Source organism: Crinia signifera, chromosome 3 (assembly GCF_055691185.1).
Source record: "Crinia signifera chromosome 3, ASM5569118v1, whole genome shotgun sequence".
NCBI lineage: Eukaryota > Metazoa > Chordata > Amphibia > Anura > Myobatrachidae > Crinia > Crinia signifera.
In genome coordinates, this window is record NC_139219.1 from 280,521,038 (window position 1) to 280,543,640 (window position 22,603).

Here is a 22,603-nt window from a genome sequence, read left to right on the forward strand (position 1 = left end):
ATTAACCAATTGTTTCATTTTATTTGAATATCAGTGGTTCTTTTAGTGAAACCAAGCGCTGCTCAACCCCCCTTTTTACTACTACTTTTATATTTATAGGGGGCTTCCGCAATTCCCTCCTGAGCAGCAGCTAAGACAGTACCTATACAGTAGATACACATTGTATCTTTTTTTCTGAATTTACTCCCAGAAAACAGCCAGTTACCACCCCAAATGCCAGCACCCTATAAATTTACTTCTGAATGGCTTGCGATCAGAAAAGATGTTAATTTTATTCACTGAATGTCCACCCATATGCGCGCTATGATCCGTATGCAATCGATAATTGGCTGCCTTGCTAAATCAGGTATGAATAAACCGCTTAGACTCCATAGAACTCCACAAAGACCAGCAATACCGGTACTTATGTAGTATCTGGGCTGCCGATTTCTAAATCGGGTACATCGCATCACATCGCATGCGACCATCGGATGCGATGCGATGACCCGATTTTTCCATAGGAATCAATGTTATAATGGACTGAGTCCATTTTAACATGGAATTCAATGGGAAAAAGGGGTCCTTTTCATACCCCTACTATCCAAGTGGGCATGGAGTTGGATATAAACCTGTGGCGAGCGTAGCGAGCCACCGAGCCCGAAGCGTGGCGAGCGTAGCGAGCCCCGCGAGGGGACACAGAATACCGTCCCCTCGCGGGGCTCGCTTCGCTCACCACGCTTCGGGCTCGGTGGCTCGCTACGCTCGCCACAGGTTTATATCCAACTCCATGACCACTTGGATAGTAGGGGTATGAAAAGGACCCCTTTTTCCCATTGAATTACATGTTAAAATGGACTCAGTCCATTTTAACATTGATTCCTATGGAAAAATCGGGTCATCGCATCCGATGGTCGCATGCGATGCGATATCGCATCGCATCGCATCTGATTGTATGCCTTAACTTAAGGCATACAATCAAAAAATCGGCATCCCAGATACTACATAAGTACCGCAATACCTGTATGAACTGTGAAAAGCAGTCAGGCTCAGGATATTGCCCTCATGACCTCTGTAAGCGTAATCCTGGAACAATTTCTCATTCCACATGGCTAACAACCAGGGACGGATTTAAGTGATAGGCCACCCCCGCGACCCCCCCTCCCTCGATTAGCCGACCCCCCGCGACCCATCCTCCCGCGAGAAGGGGGGATGCCATGCCGCCCATGGTGGGAAATCTGTCCCTGCTAACAACAGCAAACATGATCCTGAGATTGTATATAAGTACTTCAAATCCATCAAAAACTTGAAAATTCTAGTTACATTCATCCTTTAAGGTCTCTCCCCTAATAAATCACATATATTTATTTATTAACAGTTTCTTATATAGCGCAGCAGATTCCGTTGCTCTACAATAGTAAACAGTGATAAAACAAACTGGGTAACAACAGACAGACTTGGAGGTAGGAGGGCCCTGCTGCAAGCTTACAATCTATAGAAAACAAGCTCTTGTATATAAGGCAGTAAGCTATTGTGGGAATTAATAGGAAAATCATGGTACTTATCAAAGAAACACTTACAGGAAATTGATTTAACCATTGCTGGGAATTCACACTATGGCCATCCCAAAAATCTTCTCATGACTATGGTGATGGATAAAAGGAGAGATGTGAGCAAAACTGCCATATCCCAAATACTTCTGGCACGAGAATCTCATCTTCAAGTGAGAGATCCCCGCAACTTCAGAGTTCCCTACATCAAATTTCAAGCTGAGAAGTATTTGGAGATGATTGAGTGGCAGAATAAGACATTGTATGAACCGCCACAGCTTTGAGGCATTCCAGCTGAGGTAATAAGATCTCACAAAAGACAGTGTGCTACAAGAAAACCTTTTTAATTTTTTTGCTACCAAACTCGAGAGGACTGTAAAGGCAGTGACTGAGGCTTCCCGGTATGTTTGCGAACCCAAAGCATGACATGGCTTAATTTTAGCATCTTTGAAGTCCAGGCTGATTATGCCTCACTTTAATACTAAGAAGGATACCATGTAATTTCGCCTGAGCAGTAAGTATCAAAACGCCAGTGCTGTAAATAAAAAAAACACTTTAATAATGATGGCCGGAGGAACTCCCTGTAAACAGACACACTCACAGATAACAGCTGGAATAGCCATGGAGACACCCTTGGCAGACCCCAACAATAGAGTAACCTCCTCAGGTAAGCAGCAGACAGGTTTGGTGGGAACAACAAGCAGCATTGCAGGCGAGGAACCAGGAGTCCAGATATCCAGGCTTCGGGGCGATCATATGCTATAGCTTCGACGGTGGTGCTAGGTACTGTAGGTCCCCTTTACCTTGTGGGCCCTTGGACATTCTAGTCACCCTGTAGTTAACCCACTGATCCTAACCCTAATTTCATGTATCAATGGGGCAGATGTATTAAGCCTTAACAAGAGATAAATGCAAGGGTGATAAGGAGATATAAACGTCCAGCCAATCAGCTCCTTACTGACTTTTTTCAAACACAGCCTATAACATGGTAGGGTACTTGTGTACTATCATGGCGCCCATCGCATCGCAGACCAAAAGGCATGCGATGGTATGCGATGTGATGCAACGAGATTTCACCCGATGTCATACAATGTTAAAATTGTATAGCATTGTATATGGCATACAATGCCATACAATGCGATGCGATTTTTAAATTGTATTAGCACCCTAATGGGGGCTTACAATGTTAAATGCACCCCCACGCCACCCCAACTATGAACGTGAACCCAAAGCGTGGTGAGTGGATGCGGAATACATGTAAAGTTATACGCGTCCCCTCGCGGGGCACGCTTCCCTCGCCACGCTTCGGGCTCGGTGGCTCGCCACACTATATAAAATCAACTCCACGCCAACGTGGATAGTGGGGGTATGAAAAGGTCGGAGGACGCGTACCGCCGCCCCTCGCGGGTTTGCTGCTTCGGGTTGGCGTTCATACTGGGGGTGGCGTGGGGGTGCATTTAACATTGTAAGCACCCATTAGAATGCTTATACAATTTAAAATCGTATAGGGTGCTTATAGAATTTTAAATCATATCAGTGTGCATCCGGTGTATGGCATGCGATGCGATTAAAAGTCGTGCGACTTAATATCGGGGGCGCCGTGATAATACACAAGTACCCATGGCAGTTAGCAGCTGATTGGCTGGACGTTTATCTCTCCTTATTACCCTTGCATTTATCTCTTGTTAAGGTTTAATACATCTGCCCCAATATTCTGAATATCGGCATTAAGAATGTCAATATTATAAACATGCAACATTAAGACCTTATTGACATTATAGTGTCGATATTCTGAATGTGAACATGTTGACTACATCCCATGGTAAAGCACTGGCCATTTGCAAAACCAATGCCTGAAAGTAAAACAGAGGTATAAAAGAGGAATAGAAAATAATGTACAGTACCAGTCAGCTACAATGCAGCTTTAGAAAAAAAAAACAGTTAAAATATACAATTGAGAGAGCAATCAAATAACATCAGAAAATATATAACAATCTAAAAAAACAACTATAGTACAAAAGTCGTATGCTGTAATTTAGGCCCACATGGGCTACTTAAATAAAAGGCCAAGTATCACCACAATGTACTGTATAACCCAATAGCCAACAATCAGCTGTTAGCTATATTTAGTCCAGTGGAACATCCACTTACTGTATGTTGCTATGGGTTACAGCTATCTGTGTAAGGTCAATAAATAAGCGTCCCAATACGCCATCTGCAAAATGAATATACTGTATGGTCGTCTTCCCATAATTTACTTTGCTGCTGTATGCACTAAATGAAGGAATGTTCCAGATGAAGCGCTGGGCCCGTGGCGCTTAGACAGACACAGCCCCTGCGACTATCCGGCGGATGTGACTGTATGATTTTCTTATTGTTACGCTGCTGTGATGGGAAACATTGCGCGGGAGAACACATTCTTCTGTCAGTTTTTCTGCCTCAGTGTTCCAGCACATGACAGTAGCAATGACCTCATTCCTCTCGTCTCGCCCACCCGTGATGAATATTTTATTACAACAGGCAGCGATTCCACAACTCGCTCTTTCGTGGCTAAACTTTGTCACTAGGCACCAAGAGTTTTCCAAAGGACTGTACGAATACATTGCTTTCATTGCCCCACCTACAGATGGATACAAAATACAAATGATCAGTTATAAACCGTAGACTACGGATTCAAAAATGACAGTTACAGTAATTCCATTGCACCTGCTACATATGGGCCTAATTCTTGTTTGTACATAATGCTGATGTTTATTCAATGAAGCAATGACCAGCAGACTGTGCATGTGCCTCAATCACAATGCGCAGGTGTCAAGGGGCACCATTGTGACCAGAGTGATATTTTATATGGAGCGATTAAAAGGACGGGTCCATTTAAGGAAGGTAATGTGGGAGTTGTAACAAAAATGCAGGCGTGTCACGTTAGTTTTTGAGGTGTGTATCTGCCTTTAGCTGTGATCATGTATATAGAGAAACATGGTAACAGTGCCGCTACTGCTGTGGCCAGTGTGCATGGCCATACTGTAGGCCAGCCCTAGGAGTAGCTGTTCCACGTTAATGCTGCCTATAAGAATTAAATTGTGGAAGACTTGCAATGACTTTAGAGGCCGTCTATCTTGTTTCCTGGGTGGCAGCTTCACATGCAATAATCAACAAATGAATAGCCTAGTAAAAATGCAACTGCCCTACGTACAATGGGTGAGGACATGGGGCCTTATTCTAGTTCACTCTTTCTGACAAAATCCTTCTTAGATGGACAAAACCATGTGCACTGCAGGTGGGGCAGGTGTTACTTGTGCAGAGAGAATTAGATTTGGGTGGGGGGTTTACTTCAAAGTGAGATCTATATTGCAGTGTAAAAATAAAGCAGTCAGTATTTACCCTGCACAGAAACAAAATGACTCACCAAATCTAATTCTCTCTGCACATTTTAAATCTGCCCCCCTGCAGTGCACATGGTTTTGTCCATCTAAGAAGGATTTTGTCAGAAAGAGTGAACTAGAATAAGGCCCATGGTGTAGCAGTGAGGAAGGTGCTATAAGGGCCATTTACAGCCGGGCTGACATTCAGATTTCCAATGGTCAGTATAGCGACATCAGAATCCAGACTGCCGGTGCTCCGACAGGAGGACAAGCGCAAAGAAGCCCCTTAAGGGCTCGCTGGACTTGCCATGCTGTGGGCTCGGTGGCTCGCTGCGTTTTCCACAGCTTCTATTCTCCCTCTATTGGGGTCGTGGACCCCCACAATAGAGACTAGCCCCTGTAAATCGGGATCCCGACTGTCAGACATTTAACAGTTGGGATTCAGATCTAGGTATATTGACTGTCGGACTCCCGACTATTGTAGGTCATCCGGCACCCATACAGTATTAGGTCACAAAGCAATGACTGTAGTGTAAACCAAGTGATAAAACATTGCCTTTTTCTTGCTCTACGCTCACAGTAACCGCACACATCGGAGTGATAGGAGTAAGCATATACAGTATTTTACTATATATAACAATTAAAATGACCATACTGTATCTCTAATTGACACCTTTTTAACTAAATAAAAAAGTAATTATTATGTGATTTTGTTCTTAGTTGTCAGGATAAATGCAAGGGTGATAAAGAGAGATAAATGTCCAGCCAATCAGCTCCTTACTGACTGTTTTCAAATACAGCCTGTAATATGGCAGTTAGCAGGTGATTGGCTGGACGTTTATCTCTCTTTATCACCCTTGCATTTATCTCTTGTTAAGGCTTAATACATCTGCAACATAATAGTTACAAAGTTACATAGTAGGTGAGGCTGAATAAAGACTTGCGTCCGTCTAGTTTAACCTATGTTTATAGTAGCTTATCCCTTGTTGTATAGTATGTTCTGATATTTTAAAGCCAGATTATGTTACTTATTCGTACCCATGGATGTTTTAAACCAATAAATGTTTATCCAACCTTATTTTAAACATATTTATAGTGTCTGCCGACACCACTTCTCCAGGAGGAGAGTTCAAAAGTTTGACAGCTCTGACTGTAAAGAAATGTTTTCTTCTAGATGAACAAAGTCTTTTTTCTTCTAATCTAAACTCGTGCCCTCGCGTCCTAGATTGCTTTCTACCAGAAAAAGGGTGTATTTATACATGTTTAGCATGTCCCCCTTAAACGTCTCTTCTCTAGTATAAATAGTCCCAAATTGCTATTGAAGGGATATCTCATAGTGCAGCCTTAATTTATTGCAATACGCATAGTGACCTGATAATTATCATCTCTTGCTGTCACAAGAATGTATCATAAAACACATCTAGGGACACCAGTTTCTGTAGGAGAGTGTCCCAGCAATGTCTAAGTAAAGTGATTGCTGATGCAATACTGGACTTTGTTGTTTATGTGCCGGTCACACTACTGTGCATGTGCGGTCAGCAGGTCATGTATGTGCTAATGGCCATTACAGGGAAGAAATCCTATGGATCCTTCTCCCTATTTGCTACAATGGCTAAGACATACACACTGGGCATTTTTGGCCAATGATCTAAGCGATTTCCCCGGGGGGTGGACAACTTCCCATAGCAGGACATTATGGAAAGCCGTCCACCCTGTCACTCATCTGCTGGTAATAACAGCAGATGAGCAGCGGAGCCAGCGATGATGCGGAAGTGCGCTCACCGCTCATCGTTGCCCCGTACACTCTGGGCGGATTTTAAGGTGAAAGCAGAACAAAAGACAAAACTTAATCGCCCAGTGTGTATGGACCTTAACTCCTTAGCTACTGAAGCTTGGTAAGTGTCAGAAATAGCAGTGCCCATAGAATCATATGGGAGCTGGTAGTGTTATTGAAAATGGGGGACCGGGGCAGAGATCTCCTATAACTGCTGTTAAGATTGCAGATAACTGGTGTTTTAAAGGGGAATATACTTTCAATTTCCTTTAATAGTCAATATTTTCTTTTTGATCAAATCCTTTTGAGTAGTGCATTTCTAGATATACTATATTGGTATAATAGTTATTTAGTGATTAATAAATGACACTGTATGCCTGAGATTTATTGTCCGTTATAGTTTAGTAGAGATATTAGAAACATCATTTTTCTTCATGGTTCCAATGGCATGTTGTGACAATTGTTTTATGTGTTCTTTATGATTGGCTCAAAGTACTTACCAACCACATAGATCTGATCACGGAAGGTCACGGCATTAATACATTTTGCTTCCACTGGCATTGGTGATTTAAAACTCCACTTGTTAGTAGACGGGTCATAACACTGAGTTGTGTCCGTGGCCAGCTTTCCATTGGGTCCTCCCCCAATAACATAGAGCTTGTTCTTGTGACCCGCTGCCGCAAATGAACTTACGCTGATTGCTAATGGGGCTACCTGTACAAACATAACAAAATACAAGGCAATTACACAGCAAGACAGTACAGCTAAGTCAATGGCATGATGGTACACACAGATTATCTATTCTGATCATTGTCTGGTTATCTGGGGTATGCAGATAATAGGTTGACAGTGTTTGGATAGGCAGTCGATATGTCAAAACCAAAATTTCAACACAAGTTAACTTTGACAAATGGTCGACACAAGCACAATGTGGTACTTGTGTAGTTTCGTGGCGGCAGGCTACGCTACGTTTTCAGCATAGGCTAACGGCTGCCTAGCATAGTCAGCGTAGTGACTCCGCGGTAGCCCTGCGTAGTCAGCGTGGTGTCCCCGTCAGGCAGCGTAGTCACCATACTGTCCCTGAGAGCTGCAACTCTGTCTCCAGCCTCCCTGGCAAAATGAGCGCCTCTCACACAGCACCGGTAACTGCCAGATCCCCTGCGCTGGAGGACGCCGGCGGAGAGGGGATCATGCGGGCACCGGCGGAGAGGCGCTCCATCTGTCTGAGATGCAAGAGTGTCTCAAGACTTTCCTGCATCTCAGTAATTATTGCGGTAGGGTACGGCAACCCTGCCTGTGTCCACTATAGGGAGACGGACAGGGTTAAGGGTACAGTAACGCGTGCGTCTTGTGCACAAAGGGGGGTGCGGTGTGTAAGTGCGTCTCATGCATAAAAAAGGATGCATTTGTCAGTGCTCCATGTTACATGCTGGCAAATGCCTCCATTTCAAACCCCCACTATCCACGCCAGCCCGAAGTGTGACGAGCCCCACGAGGGGATACGGTCTGCATCCTCCCGACCTGTTCATACCCCCACTATACACGTCGGTGTGGAGTTGACTTTATAAATTGTGGCAGCTGCGCTCGCCACGCATTGGGCTCGGTGGCTCACTACGTTTGTCACACTTTATACACTCAACTCCACGCCGACGTGGATAGTGGGGGTATGAACAGGTCGAGAAGACGCCTACTGCGTCCGCTCGCCACGCTTTGGGCTGACGTGGATAGTGGGGGTGTTTCAGGAACACATTCACACCTGTCATGTCAGGCAGGTTCAAATGGTCAATGGTTCCCACACAATGTAATAAGCGCTGACTGACTACGCTACCTGCTGACTACGCTGCCTACGCTGGCTGCAGGAACACTACGCTGATTCTGACAGGGACGCTACGCTAACTACGTAACTGCCACCGCGAAACTACACAAGTACCCACAATGTCAACACAAGCAAAAGTTCAACATGGTAATGGTCAACACATGAAAAGGTTAATATTATTATTATTATTATAATTTTATTTATAAGGCGCCACAAGTGCTTCGCAGCGCCGTGCAAGGGAACAATACAGGGAGACAAAACTTGACATAAATAACAAAAATAGTACAAATAAAGAGCACCACAGTTCAATACACATTACAGCTTAAATATAAGTAGTGAGGACTCAATCAACATACAACCAGGGCCGGTGCAAGGCATCTAGGTGCCCTAGGCAAACCTGCAGGACACCGCCCCCCCCCCCCCCCCCCTTGCCTGGCTCCAGGCTCCAACTGCATGGCGCGTAGACGCTACCCCCACCAGGCTCTATAATTAATAAAGTAATGAAACTACCGAGGGTGCAGGGGACTGCTTGCCCGTGTACCAGCTAGCCGCTGCGCTGACAGACAGTTCTGAATCCCCAGTTATCAGGCCTGCCTGCTACAGCGGGAAACTTTGTCACCCCTGTCAGTCAGTCAACTGCCTGTCAGCGTTACTTAATCCCCTGCCCGCCTCCCCACCCTGGACGGTCTGGACTGGACACCGACACACACGAGCGGGCGGCAGAGCAATGTACTGACTCCGGCGGGTGGAGGAGCGCCCGCCAGCCCAGCTACTTAGTGAAACACACTCACTATGTAGCTGGGCGGTCGGGCGGCGGCGGCTCCTCCACCCGCCAAAGTCAGTACATTGCTCTGCCGCCCGCATCATCATGTGTGTCGATGTCCGGTCCAGACCATCCAGGGTGGGGAGGCGGGCAGGGGATCAACGCTGACAGGCAGTTGACTGACTGACAGGGGCTACGAAGTTTCCCGCTGTAGCAGGCAGGCCTGATAACTGGGGATTCGGAACTGTCTGTCAGCGCAGCAGCTGGCTAGTATGCGGGCGGGCGGGCTCTGGCGGGGTTACTCACAAATAGCTGCTTGCTTGTTTCCTCTGCAGGCATGGCAGCTTCTCTGGGCATAGCTTCCTGCTGGCTGCTGCTTCTCCCCGGCTGCAGCTCACTACCGCCCCCTAGTGGCCGGCGCCCTAGGCAAATGCCTAACCTTGCCTAGTGGTGGCGCCGGCCCTGCATACAACTAGAGGCTTGTGGCCAATGATGGAGAGGAGTATGCGGAAAAAGATGGTCACTGAGTGTCTGAGTATAGGAGAGCTGTGAGTGACATGTGAATGTGCTTTAACAACAGGAGGGAGTAGGCCATATATACAAATACGACCAGGACCGGCTCTTTGAGCCTGGGGCTGGTTACGGCCGTGGGACCCCATGCCATTTTTTTTTTATTATATATTTTAATTATTTTTATTTTTTTACACTGAAGCCTGCACAGATCTACTTTGTCTATTATAGCTGATACTCATTTGTGGATTTTGTGATATTTAATGCAAAATATTATTATTATTATTATTATTATTATCATTACAGGTTAAGTATCTGTTATCCAAATATCCGTTATCCAAATTATTCCAAAAATCGGTACTTGTGTAGTTTCACGGCGCCAGTGCTACTTCCGGGTGTACGCTCGCCACGAAATATGTCCAAAAAAGTAACTTAACTCCATGCCAACATGGATAGTTCATACCTCCACTATCCATGTTGGCATGGAGTTGATTTTAAATAGCGTGGCGAGCGTAGCGAGCCACCGAGCCCGCAGCGTGGGCGAGCGAAGCGAGCCCCGCAAGGGGACTCAGACGCATGGCGCCATGCTGGCGCCGTGAAACTACACAAGTACCCAAAAATCATACATTGCAGAAAGTAAAAAAATATATTTTTTTTTTGCTAAAAGCACTACTGGGGACATCTGTACCAGCACTACTGAGGACATTATATGTAACTGGCACTACTGGGGACATCTGTACCAGCACTACTGAGGACATGACATGTAACTGGCACTACTGGGGACATCTGTACCAGCACTACTGAGGACATTATATGTAACTGGCACTACTGGGGACATCTGTACCAGCACTACTGAGGACATGACATGTAACTGGCACTACTGGGGACATCTGTACCAGCACTACTGAGGACATTATATGTAACTGGCACTACTGGGGACATCTGTACCAGCACTACTGAGGACATGACATGTAACTGGCACTACTGGGGACATCTGTACCAGCACTACTGAGGACATGATATGTAACTGGCACTACTGGGGACATCTGTAACAGCACTTCTGAGGACATTATATGTAACTGGCACTACTGGGGACATCTGTACCAGCACTACTGAGGACATCATATGTAACTGGCACTACTGGGGACATCTGTACCAGCACTACTGAGGACATGATATGTAACTGGCACTACTGAGGACATGATATGTAACTGGCACTACTGGGGACATCTGTAACAACACTTCTGAGGACATTATATGTAACTGCCACTACTGGGGACATCTGTACCAGCACTACTGTGGACATGATATGTAACTGGCACTACTGAGGACATGATATGTAACTGGCACTACTGGGGACATCTGTAACAGCACTTCTGAGGACATTATATGTAACTGGCACTACTGGGGACATCTGTACCAGCACTACTGTGGACATGATATGTAACTGGCACTACTGGGGACATGATATGTAACTGGCACTAAATATGTGCAAGACAATGATTGCTTGGCATTCACATTCAGTGTCTGGGATAAGACACAAACTTTGCTTCATGTTTTATGCACAAATAAAATATATATGTGTGTATTTCATGTGGTTGATGTGTTTATACAGCATAAATGCAAGATACTTCAAAATACATCATTGAAATATAAAAATATTTGGAAATACAGAATAATCTGTTATCCAAAATTCTCCAGGTCCCGAGCATTTTGGATAAGGGATACTCAACCTGTATTATTATTATTATTATTATTGTTATGTGAGTTATTATTTGTACATGAGAGTTTTACAATTCTGTTAAACCTGATAAGATTTTAAATGGGATTACTCTATGTTAATGTCCGTTATTTTAAATGTTTTAATGCTTCACATTGATCTATGCAGAGAAGCCATTTGGGATTAAAATGAGATATACCAGGAACGGACTGGTGCTCTTAGACAGCCCTGGAACTTCACTGTGCAAGCACCCCTGACAACAGAGGGTACCATAAGCTAGGCGACATAGCACACCCTGGGCGGAATTTACCAAGCAACTGCAGTACATCCCGCCACACATCGCAATTCTACTAATTGCACATGTACTAACGTAGGCGATTGGTATCTCAAAGGGCAGGTCTTGCAATGAGAGCTGTCCTTTGCGAAGCAGCCAGTGGGGGGTGAGCGGGTCTCTGCCCCTCTACCCCTCCTACTGTGCCCAGCAGCCCCCTGCTCAGACGGCTGCCCAGCTCCGCCTCCTCCTCCCTGCACCCGGAAGAGATGCAGGGAGGGGGGAGGTCACTGGTGAGGGGGGTGGGGTGGGGTGCGGATCGGTGTGGGGTGGCAAGGATCAATGCTGGGAGGCAGGGGAGGTGAAAAGAAGCCCATTGGCTTTCTTCTGGGTTATGCCAGCTAGAGCTGGTATAACCTCCACAGCGATAGTGCGATCGATCATAATAAAACAATTAACACCCATTGGGCGGGATGTGCTATCGCAGGTTTTACCGTATTTTCAGTTTATTACATCCTGCCCACTGGTTGTTAATTGTTTTATTATGATTGATGCACGATAGATAGATAGATAGATAGATAGATAGATAGATAGATAGATAGATAGATAGATAGATAGATAGATAGATAGATAGATAGATAGATAGATAGGTTAAGCACATTGTACATAATATTTCCTTGAATCTTTTGTTTTTACAGTATGTGTGTTGGGTAACTGTATATTACATGTAGCCAGCAGCTGGTGTAGGGAGCACTGGTTTACGGCCTATCTATTTGGATATCACAGTGCTACAGTATAAATCTGCACCATTGCTGGCACTGCCTGCTGTAAATGTTAATGACTCAATTGCATCATAGTGACCCAGCTGATTATTAGCGTTTGTTTGCTGTAACCCAGCAGTGATAGCGATGCGCAGGCCTTCAGATGGCTGTAATTCTGTATGCTCAGACCACTCATGCATAAACAGCAAACAGAACCAATGGTAATCTTAGGCCCTATAAAACCAATAACTCATATGACTGTACACTATTGCACACCTCATGCACATTTTATATCTGTCAACAGGTCATAGTTCCATTGGGTGGCCTGATATTCCATCAGGGGTGTTGTCAACATTGGCATATGTGGAGTGTTTTGAGAACATGGCCTTGAATTTCCCAATGTCCCTATCAGGAATGTTGCTGGGTTTGTCACTACTATAGGCGTGATTTAGACACAAGTGCATTTGCAGAATGTTATACATTTATAGATACTAAAATGTGCATGCCAAGTATTGTGCGGACTTCAGGCCATACAGTGGGCCTGATTCAAAGCTGGTCACTGATGGGCGAACTCACAGACTGAGCGATTATCGATTGACTGTGCGTGCGTATGGATCGTAGGGCACATATTCGAGCCCTAACTTCGAAAGAAATAGAGTATGGATTGCAATTGTCCTGCAATTTAAATAATATTATTAGGCCCTTCTAGTGCTGGTATGGTGGACTTTCTAACTTTGGGGGGATATTCTGATTCACTCAGAAAGGCACAATCACTCTCTAATGGACAAAACCATATGCACTGCAGATGGGGCTGATGTAACATGTGCAGAGAGAGTTAGATTTGGGTGTGGGGGGGGGTGTACTTCAAACTGATATCTATATTGCAGTGTAAAAATAAAGCAGCCAGTATTTACCCTGCACAGAAACAATAAAACACCCAAATCTAATAGTGTGTACACACGGTCCGATTTCCTTTCCGATGTTGACGATATAGTCAACATCGGATCGGCATCAGATCGGAATCGGATGCAGATCGCAAGGGTTTTAACCCTTGCGATCCCGATCCGATCCCGATGCGCGTTCACGTATCGGAAGCCAGAAAGTCTTGGCTGCCTTGTCTATATAGTGCAGATCTGCACTATATAGTCAAGATTGGATGCAAATCGGATGTGCCTTAAGATCCTATCCACAATCCTATCTAATCGGATCGTGGATAGGATCTTAAGGCACATCTGACCGTGTGTACATACCATTACTCTCTCTGCACATGTTACATCAGCCCCACCTGCAGTGCATATGGTTTTGTCCATTAGAGAGTGATTGTGCCTTTCCAAGTGAATCAGAATACCCCCCTTTGTCCAGACTGCCACTCTCAAAAAGAAGTGACTAGCTTCTCAAGATAAAGTATACTGTATAAAGAATTAATCACAGACGGACCTCCCGGACAGAGCGTGTAAACTCTTATAGAGAGCACTGTCTGGTCAAATACTAATTCAAACAAATCCAATGATTTAAATCATGATTATTTTAATCCATAATTAATTAATCCTTCCCCTTATTTAAAAAAAAAAGAAAGAGAAGGAAGTAATAAAAAAATTAATAAAAAACAAACATACAATAATAATAATAAAAAATTACACACTATTAAAAAATGAGAAATTCATAGAGTAGCATGTCGCTTATTAGGTCTCATAATATGGGTGAATTTTCATGACAAAAGAAGGTATATGAGGCTTTTGAGGCCGGATGATTTAGATCTCATTTTGTATGAGGCTTATATGGCAATTTTATGGATCACAGTCCTCTGTGAGGCTTATAAAGCACCGTCTCTCTGTCCTGCAATTTGACTGATAGGAAACCGGTATATTGGGGGTGAAAACCTTTCTGGGAGTGTCAGAAAGAAACACAGCACTGCCCAAGCATTTTAAGAGATGGTCAGCCTGTTTCTGTCGCAGATGATCGTTACAGTCAGGCTTACTCACATTAGCACAGACTGGGAAAATCATTCGATGGTTTGTGAATTGCATATGGATTTGTGTGTGGATAGCGAACAGCGATCCATTCCCAATTAACTTGCAGATGTGCACAGAGAGGGTTTTTTTTCTTTCTGTCTGGACAACGGCTATCTACCCACCGTCATCTACAACTGCAATCAGGTCTGAATCAGGTCCAATGGCCGCACGGATGATGGCACTGTGACTATCACTAATAGTGACCAGAAGACACATTCTTCATATCTGTGTGCGGGCATTAAAAAAGGCTGCTGCCTTAGATTGTAAGCTCTTCTGTCCTTACATATTTAGCCTCATTGTAAATGTTTTTGTAATCATATATATGAATACTCATATTTTTTCGACATGGTTTAATTGAAATCTATAAGTCATAATAAGAGATGTCAGATAACAGCAAATAATACAAACCTCTGTCCAGCAATTGTGGAACGGGTCATAGGCTTCAACACTGTGGATTCTTTGGGTGCCATCGAAGCCACCAATGGCATACACTCTGCCACACATTGCCGCCATCTTGTGCCTCCATCTCCCAACATTCAAATATTCTATTTGTATCCATTTATTGATGGAGGAGTTGTATTTCCATACTTCATTTTGTGTTTCTTTACCACCTTAATGGAATAAAAAAATATATATGTATGTTGTTATAAAATACCTTATTCCAGTGTCAGCTTCTTAGGTGCATGAAAGCTCAAATGGGAACTGTACTTTTTGGGACTAATCATTTCACCAGACTCACCTCTGTGAGGACATTCAGCAGTGTATATGACAGTGATTAGGATCCAGACGTATTCTACGCTGCCATAGTGACAGCATGGGGCAGATGGATTAAACCTTGGAGAGAAATAAACTACCGAACAATAAGCTCCTGTCATTTTTCAAAAACAGCCTGGAACATGGCTGCTAGGGGTTGATTGCTTGGTGCTTTATCTCTATCTAAGGCTTAGTATATCTGTCCCACTGTTCTGTTGAGCTGGGTACACATGAGACGATTTATCGTTAACAATATGCACAATAATTATATAATTAACGATATATCGTATATAGTCTAGTGCAGGGGTCATCAAACTATTTTGCTCTGGGACCCCATCAGACAATAAAAATAATTACAGGACCCCATCAAGTTACTGCAGAAAGTCATCACATCACATGTGTAGTCAGCAGACAGCACATACATGGCAGCATTGTGGAGGCACAACATGATGGGAGGAGTCTAATATACCATAACCCATCACATCACATGTGTAGTCAGCAGACAGCACATACATGGCAGCATTGTGGAGGCACAAAATGATGGGAGGAGTCTAATATACCATAACCCATCACATCACATGTGTAGTCAGCAGACAGCACATACATGGCTGCATTGTGGAGGCACAAAATGATGGGAGGAGTCTAAAATAATAGACAATTCAGTAGATTTTTCAGACTCCTTGAATCACTGACTAAGATTAGAAAAGTCATCAGCGTGATAGTCAGCAACATGGAGTTGCGACCCCATGCTGAGAAGGTCTAGTGTGTATGCTCAACATCGTTAACGATGTCCTCTGTTGTCTGTACAATGTTGAGTACATGGTCAACCTTTGCATGTTCTGAGCGGTGTCCGGGTGAATGATATTGTTAACGATAGATAGCAGCAGGAGAAGCACAAACACAACTTTAAGAGCTATGTGTGCAAATGCTAGGAGCTTAGGAAATAAAATCCCAGAACTAATTGCAATAATGACAAGGGATGAACTGGATATTGTGGCTATTACAGAGACATGGTGCAATGAAAATCATGACTGGGACATAGCTATACCAGGATATACTTTATTTAGGAAGGACAGAATGGGAAAATTGGAGGAGGGGTTGCAATATATGTGAAAAAATATATAAAGACTACCTTAATACAAAGTATTGAAGAAAAAACGGAGGCCCTTTGGGTGACCATAGAAACAGGGGAAAAGGCGATTCTTCGTATAGGGGTGATCTACAGACCACCAGGTCAGGAAGAGGAACTAGACAAGAGCCTATTGCAGGACATCAATAAAATGGCATTAAAAGGAGAGGTGATAATCATGGGAGACTTTAATCTACCTGATGTAAACTGGGAGCTGCCTGTTGCAAGTTCCACCAGAAGTAGGTGCGGTCGCATTGCACCACCCGGGGCAAAAAAAAGCAGTGAATAAATTACATAGGAAAATCGCATCACATCGCACACATGCGATGCGATTTGCCTACGGTGCCGTACGTATGGTAATTGGGCGCTGTGATAATACACAAGTACCGTTGTGCCTATTATTATATTGGACAAATAAATCACTCCTATTTCTTGATCTAAATCTAATTGTTTCCCAGCAATATGTCAGGAGGATTAGTGTTTGTTTTTAGATAGTGCCTTATAATGTACTTGTAAAGCTGCCTGTTATTATATCCAATGGATGTGACACTAAAATAGTTTAATTGTCTGATAAGCAGATCTTGGAGTTAAACAGATACTTTTAGTTCTGTATATAGCTGTATTAGCAACAAATGTTGCACATGAGGAGGCATAAAAAATAGCTGAATAGTATACAGTTCCTGGGTAGGTGAGAGCATGATAAAATTGATCTCAAAATATATAGAACTGTGTGGTAATAATTTAACACATGCTGTATACTAATATCATTTGTATACCAGATCTGACGGGTAGCACCGTCAGTGGTTAGAATTTCTTAAAGGTGTCTCAGTCAATTAGCAGCGCTGAGTTATATGGACCAATATTATTATAGACAATGTGATACAGAGGTAGATGACATTATTTTTGTGCAGCCCATTTGCCTGAACTAATGTTCATGGGGTGAGTTCTGGCAGATGAAAAAATCAGTATGTCTCTGCCTATCATTTAGCACTCAAGGCAATATTTTTTTTTAATAACAGTTCATCAGAAAAGAACACACTGGCTGTAGTGTAACTGTAAGCACTGGCTCAGCCTGTGAACGCTGATCACTAGTTATTTAAGTAGAAATATATAAATAGATATGTCCATATACACCTAACCTCAATATATGCCTAGAGTGCGTCGGGTGGTGTAGCATATATTTTTTTTCCAAATCTAGGTGTTATTCTCGATCAGGGGCGGATTTAGGGATGAGGGCACCCCTAGGCACAACAATAATGTTTACTAAGTAGGACAGTTTACAGGGGCAGTATCTGCATGTCCTATCCATTTACACTCTATTTAACATGGAATATAGTACAGTACAGTGGATATTTTGCAGTAATTGGTACATTTTGGGCTGACAGCACTATCACAGGCATCCAAGTGCCGCCCCCAAACATATGCCACCCCTAGGCACGTGCCTCACGTGCCTAATGGGAAATTCGGCTCTGGTCTCGATATGACAAAACCGCTCCCAAGACTACAATGTGGGCATCACTGCAAGCGGCAACTGATCACTCTGCCCAGATCCAGCTCACATCTATCTGTAAGGACCTGGAGGCACGGCATCTGAGAGGGAGACAGCAGCTCCACTGAAATCCCGGAGTAGAGTCCATGCAGCTCCAGCTCCACAATACTTACAATGAACATCCCATTGCTTAGCTCTGAATTTTCTGCCGTATTTTAAGATTGCTTAAGCAAACCATTCGGAATTCAGGGGTAGATTTATTACACTGCGCTATGGGGTATATGCGCTATCCGCCTGCACTAAAGCAGGGGATAGCGCTTCCCCTCAGTTATAATACCTGCTGTGCGGGTACTTTAACAGCGGCGGTGCGGGGCAGGAGGGTTAACGTATAAGCATTAGCTGCTGCAGAGCTCCGGGCTAATACCTTATTTATTAATTAGATGGATGGCCGTGCGCTCCTCTGTTTTACGTAAGTGCATATCGCCAGAATAATCTGGCGCTGCGGGGCTCTCCTGCTTTCTTCTGCGCCGTTTGCTTGTCTCTGTCGTCTGCAAATTGAAACTGCGCATGCGCCGGGTACACAGGATCCCCGGCGAACATTACCCGGCACATGCGCAGTTTCAATTTGCAGACGCCGGAGACCAGCAAGCGGAAAACCGCGAATGCGCCGGGTACACAGCATCCCCGGCGAACATTACCCGGCGCATGCGCAGTTTCAATTTGCAGACGCCGGAGACCAGCAAGCGGAAAACTGCGCATGCGCCGGATACACAACGCGAGACCAAGGTATCCGGCGCATGTGCAGAAGACGCCACCGGACGCCAACGCGTCTTTCGTTATGGGAGGGAGCGTATCCCCGGCAGGAGGGGATAACGCACTCCCATAACGTGCGGCCACACAATAATAAGTAGGGCGAAAGGCAGGTTCTCTTCACCATGATAAAGTGGTGAAACGAACCTGCGCCCTTAAGGAACGATAAAGTAATATTAATAAATCTACCCCTGAGATGGGTATGTCTGTGTACAACTTTAAGTATGGATCAATAAATGAAGCATAATGGGGCAGATGCATCAAGCCTGGCCAAGAGATAAACTGGAGATAAAGTGGAAGGAGATAACGCACCAGCCAATCAACTCGCAATGGTCATAATTCAAACACAGCGGATTGGCTGGTGCGTTATCTTCTTCCACTTTATCTCCAGTTTATCTCTTCGCCAGGCTTAATACATCTGCCCCAATGTAACATGGTGCAGCGCATTGTAACTAAGAGGTAAATTCAGACCTGATCTAACACCCGCGAATCTGCAGCTGCCAGCGTTCAGTTAAGCCTTTGCGTTTTCACGGACACTCCCTAGGCACGCCCACTAAACATCTGGTTTCCACCCACAGGCCCCCAAACTCTGTTGCTTGGGACTCACAGCTTAGTGAAGGGGTGCTTGGTGCATCTGCAGCAATAGTGTATGAGGACATATCTGTGTAAGAAGAAGTTTTGGTTGAAGGCTGTGGATGATTGGTTTACAGGGACTAGGTTATGTACAATAGATCCATGAATTTTGAATGAATGAGTTAGGAATCTAGAAGTGGATCCATAACAGGGAGTCATGACATCGCACACAGGGAGCAGGGCTAGCCAGCACCAAGACGTGCTCTAAAAGACACTGTTTAAGTGGTGGCTTGGGATGGAAAGAAACCGGCCTGGGAAATTCCTGGAAGCAGGTGGGGTATGTCGAGGTTGTGGGGTCTGTTGAAGGGGTGGGAACCCTCATAGGACTTGTTTCTGAATTGTACACAGCTGCAGCCACCCTTGAGTCCTATCCTTCTGTGACTTCACGATAATTCTACTACAATGCCTTTCCCTGGTCACAACAGAGCATAGAGCTGCACAGTGCCACCAGTGCTACAGGTGGCACTATGGCAATGTTACAGGCACTCTGATAACCAGGACCAAGTATCATGGGGCAGCGACGGGCGCAGTAGCGCACGCAGGGGGGGTTTCTGAAAGCTGAGGGTCCCCTCTTTCCATGGGTATAAGAATTGTAAAAATCGTCCATTGGGAACCAGAGATATCTGACTTCAAAGCAGTGGTCCCCATCCAAGCCTGTTAATTGTTATTCCCAGTCAGATATTTCAGGTTCTGTCTGATGTAGAGTTTTTATGAGGGTATATTCCAAAAGCTGGGGCTCTCACTAGTAGCTTGTCTCTACTGTGCCCAGAACCAGAGATATCAGCCTTACAGCAGCTGGTTAGTGTCCAGCTCCACACACCTGGTATGTAGTTTTATATACTCCCTGGCAGATGGCTCTGCCTCCTGAACTCTGATCCCCTAGTCCCCAATACCATTTCGTAGGTGGGATTCTTTAGTTTTTAATTCCAATCTAAAGAAATCTAAGAAATCTATTTCCGGGAACTGGAGATATTTGCAGTCAAGCAAGCTGTCCTCCCACCAGAAAATTGTGAATAATAAGCCCACTCCACTATACACCCCTCCTCTGCATAATAAACATCCTCTACCACCCTGGAAGTTATGTATCAGGGCCCATTCATTCACCCCAATGCCCCCTTCTCCCACCTCATCTCCCACCATCTGTGCAGTAAAGAGGTAATTAGTGGAAATTACTAATCAAGGCCCTACATGCTGAGCGGTTGATATAATACCCCCTACCACCCGCAGGAAATCAAAGCTTCCCCCACCTCTACCGCTGGAGGATCGGTAGGGGGCCCCAATACATTGCTATGCCCAGGGGTCTACACTGCTGTTGACGCCCCTGTATGTATATGTATGTATGTATATATATATATATGTATATATATATTTAAATTTTTATTATTATTATTTATATATATTTGGTCTATCTATAATACTTTGTAATACTGTGCTTTGCTCCGCCCCTCTGGAAACCCCCTTCTGAAAATCCTGCGTTTGCCACTGAGGCGCACACCCTTAGTTACGGATCTGTCTAAAAAATTTATAATCTACAGTAAATAAACGACATATTCAGATGGAATTCATCAAATCAATGTGCATTACAATGATACATGCCTGATATGTAGACCTCATTTCTAAAGGTTATGCATGCAAACTCAACCCATTTCTTATGTTCACTTTCACTTTCTTGTTCACACACTGGTAATTTTGCTACTTCGAGGCGGCTTCTTCTTAATGGATCGAGACAGGTGACCTCAGTAACAAACTTTTCCTCTTTGGTGCATCCACCAATTATCATGAACACCTCAGACTGAAATTCATGCATTCGTGGCTTTGTCCTCTCTGAGATAATCTACAAAGACAGCAATCAACACGGATTTAATGCCACAGATTATGGATACCAATTCTGAATAATAATTCTGTATTCCATACAGTATCCAGTGTATAAAAAGGGCAATATTCAGGGCTGTTACCCTCCCCCAGACTCCCGTATTTACTCCAATGCGCTGCAGAGTGCGAGATTTTGGATTACAATTGGACACCCCCCTATACAAATCCTGCGTTTGCCACTACTTTACACTACTAGGAACATCTTTTGGTGTTTAGAACTTCCCCAATCGCAAAGTCATATCTGTGGGAAACTTTGATGATGCATGTTTAGGTTGGAAATAAGCAAATCAGCAGATGTACAAGAAGTCAGTTGTATAAAAGAGGAAGATCCAGGAGTCTAGACATGTAAAGTTTCTGCTCGTGTTTATAGCGGGTTACAAAGGAGGAAGTAAAAGCCTAAATTTGACTGGCACAGGTGTGTGACAATGTGGCCTAGTACAACTTCTGCTCAGCTGGGTCCTACCACTTAGCGATTTTCCGTAATCTGCGTAGGCTGAATAAGGCCCTAATATTCAAAATGAATATTATACAGATAAAGTGAACAACCCAAATAGAATACAAAAAGAGCATAGTAGAAAGTGTTATCCAGTAGTTACGGTATATTCAAATTCTCAATATTTATTAATTTATCTTAAAACATAAAGGACAAAAAGGGGAATGTGAACTATTTATTTATTTATTATTTATTAACAGTTTCTTATATAGCGCAGACCTTTTACGCAGCGCTTTACAGAGAATATTTGAACATTCACATCAGTCCCTGCCCCAGTGGAGCTTACATTCTATATTCCCTACCACATGTACATGCACACACAAATTAGGGTTAATTTTTTGTTGGAAGCCAATTAACCTATCTGTATATTTTTGGATTGTGGGAGGAAACCGGAGTACCCGGAGTAAACCAACGCAAGCACTGGGAGAATATACAAACTCCACACAGTTAGAGCCACAGTGGGGATCAAACCCATGACCTCAGTGCTGTGAGGCAGTAATGCTAACCATTACACCATCCGTGCTGCCCTAGAAATTATTCGGATTATTACAATAAAACTGTAACTGAAAATATAATTTCTAATTTATCGGATATATCTCCTGTATATCCAATACACAAAGCTAAACTGTGTCTATGTTGGGTCTCTTTGCTTTCATTGATTATATCCGTTCAGAAGTTTTGTATAATGTAGCAGTAGAATAATCCTGGTGCAATTATAATGAGCAGTGAAGTCGGGAAGTCTAATACCCTTTTCACACTTGTAAAAATATCCTGGGATTTTGCACATGAACGCACATCGACCCAGGATTTAGTTCAGTGTGAAAGGGTCTTGAAAGAATATCCCGGGATGAACCTAGGTAGATTCTAGAATCGACCCGGGATGCGGTCAGTGTGAATGGTCCCATACCT

The 22,603-nt window shown here is 43.9% G+C and overlaps 1 protein-coding gene across 2 annotated transcripts in view; it reads right to left on the minus strand.

Moving 5' to 3' along the window:
* Window positions 1-3,219: 3,219 nt before the first annotated feature.
* Window positions 3,220-22,603, minus strand: part of KLHL6 (kelch like family member 6) — a 39,663-nt gene continuing 20,279 nt past the window's right edge. For both annotated transcript variants that reach the window (XM_083178255.1, XM_083178256.1), the window contains exons 4-7: window positions 20,926-21,163; window positions 14,924-15,126; window positions 7,163-7,376; window positions 3,220-4,146 (exon numbers count right to left, since the gene is read on the minus strand). In XM_083178255.1, the coding sequence (XP_083034381.1) occupies window positions 3,845-4,146; window positions 7,163-7,376; window positions 14,924-15,126; window positions 20,926-21,163 (957 nt within the window). In that variant the 3' untranslated portion in view covers window positions 3,220-3,844. The remainder of the gene's footprint in view (window positions 4,147-7,162; window positions 7,377-14,923; window positions 15,127-20,925; window positions 21,164-22,603) is intronic.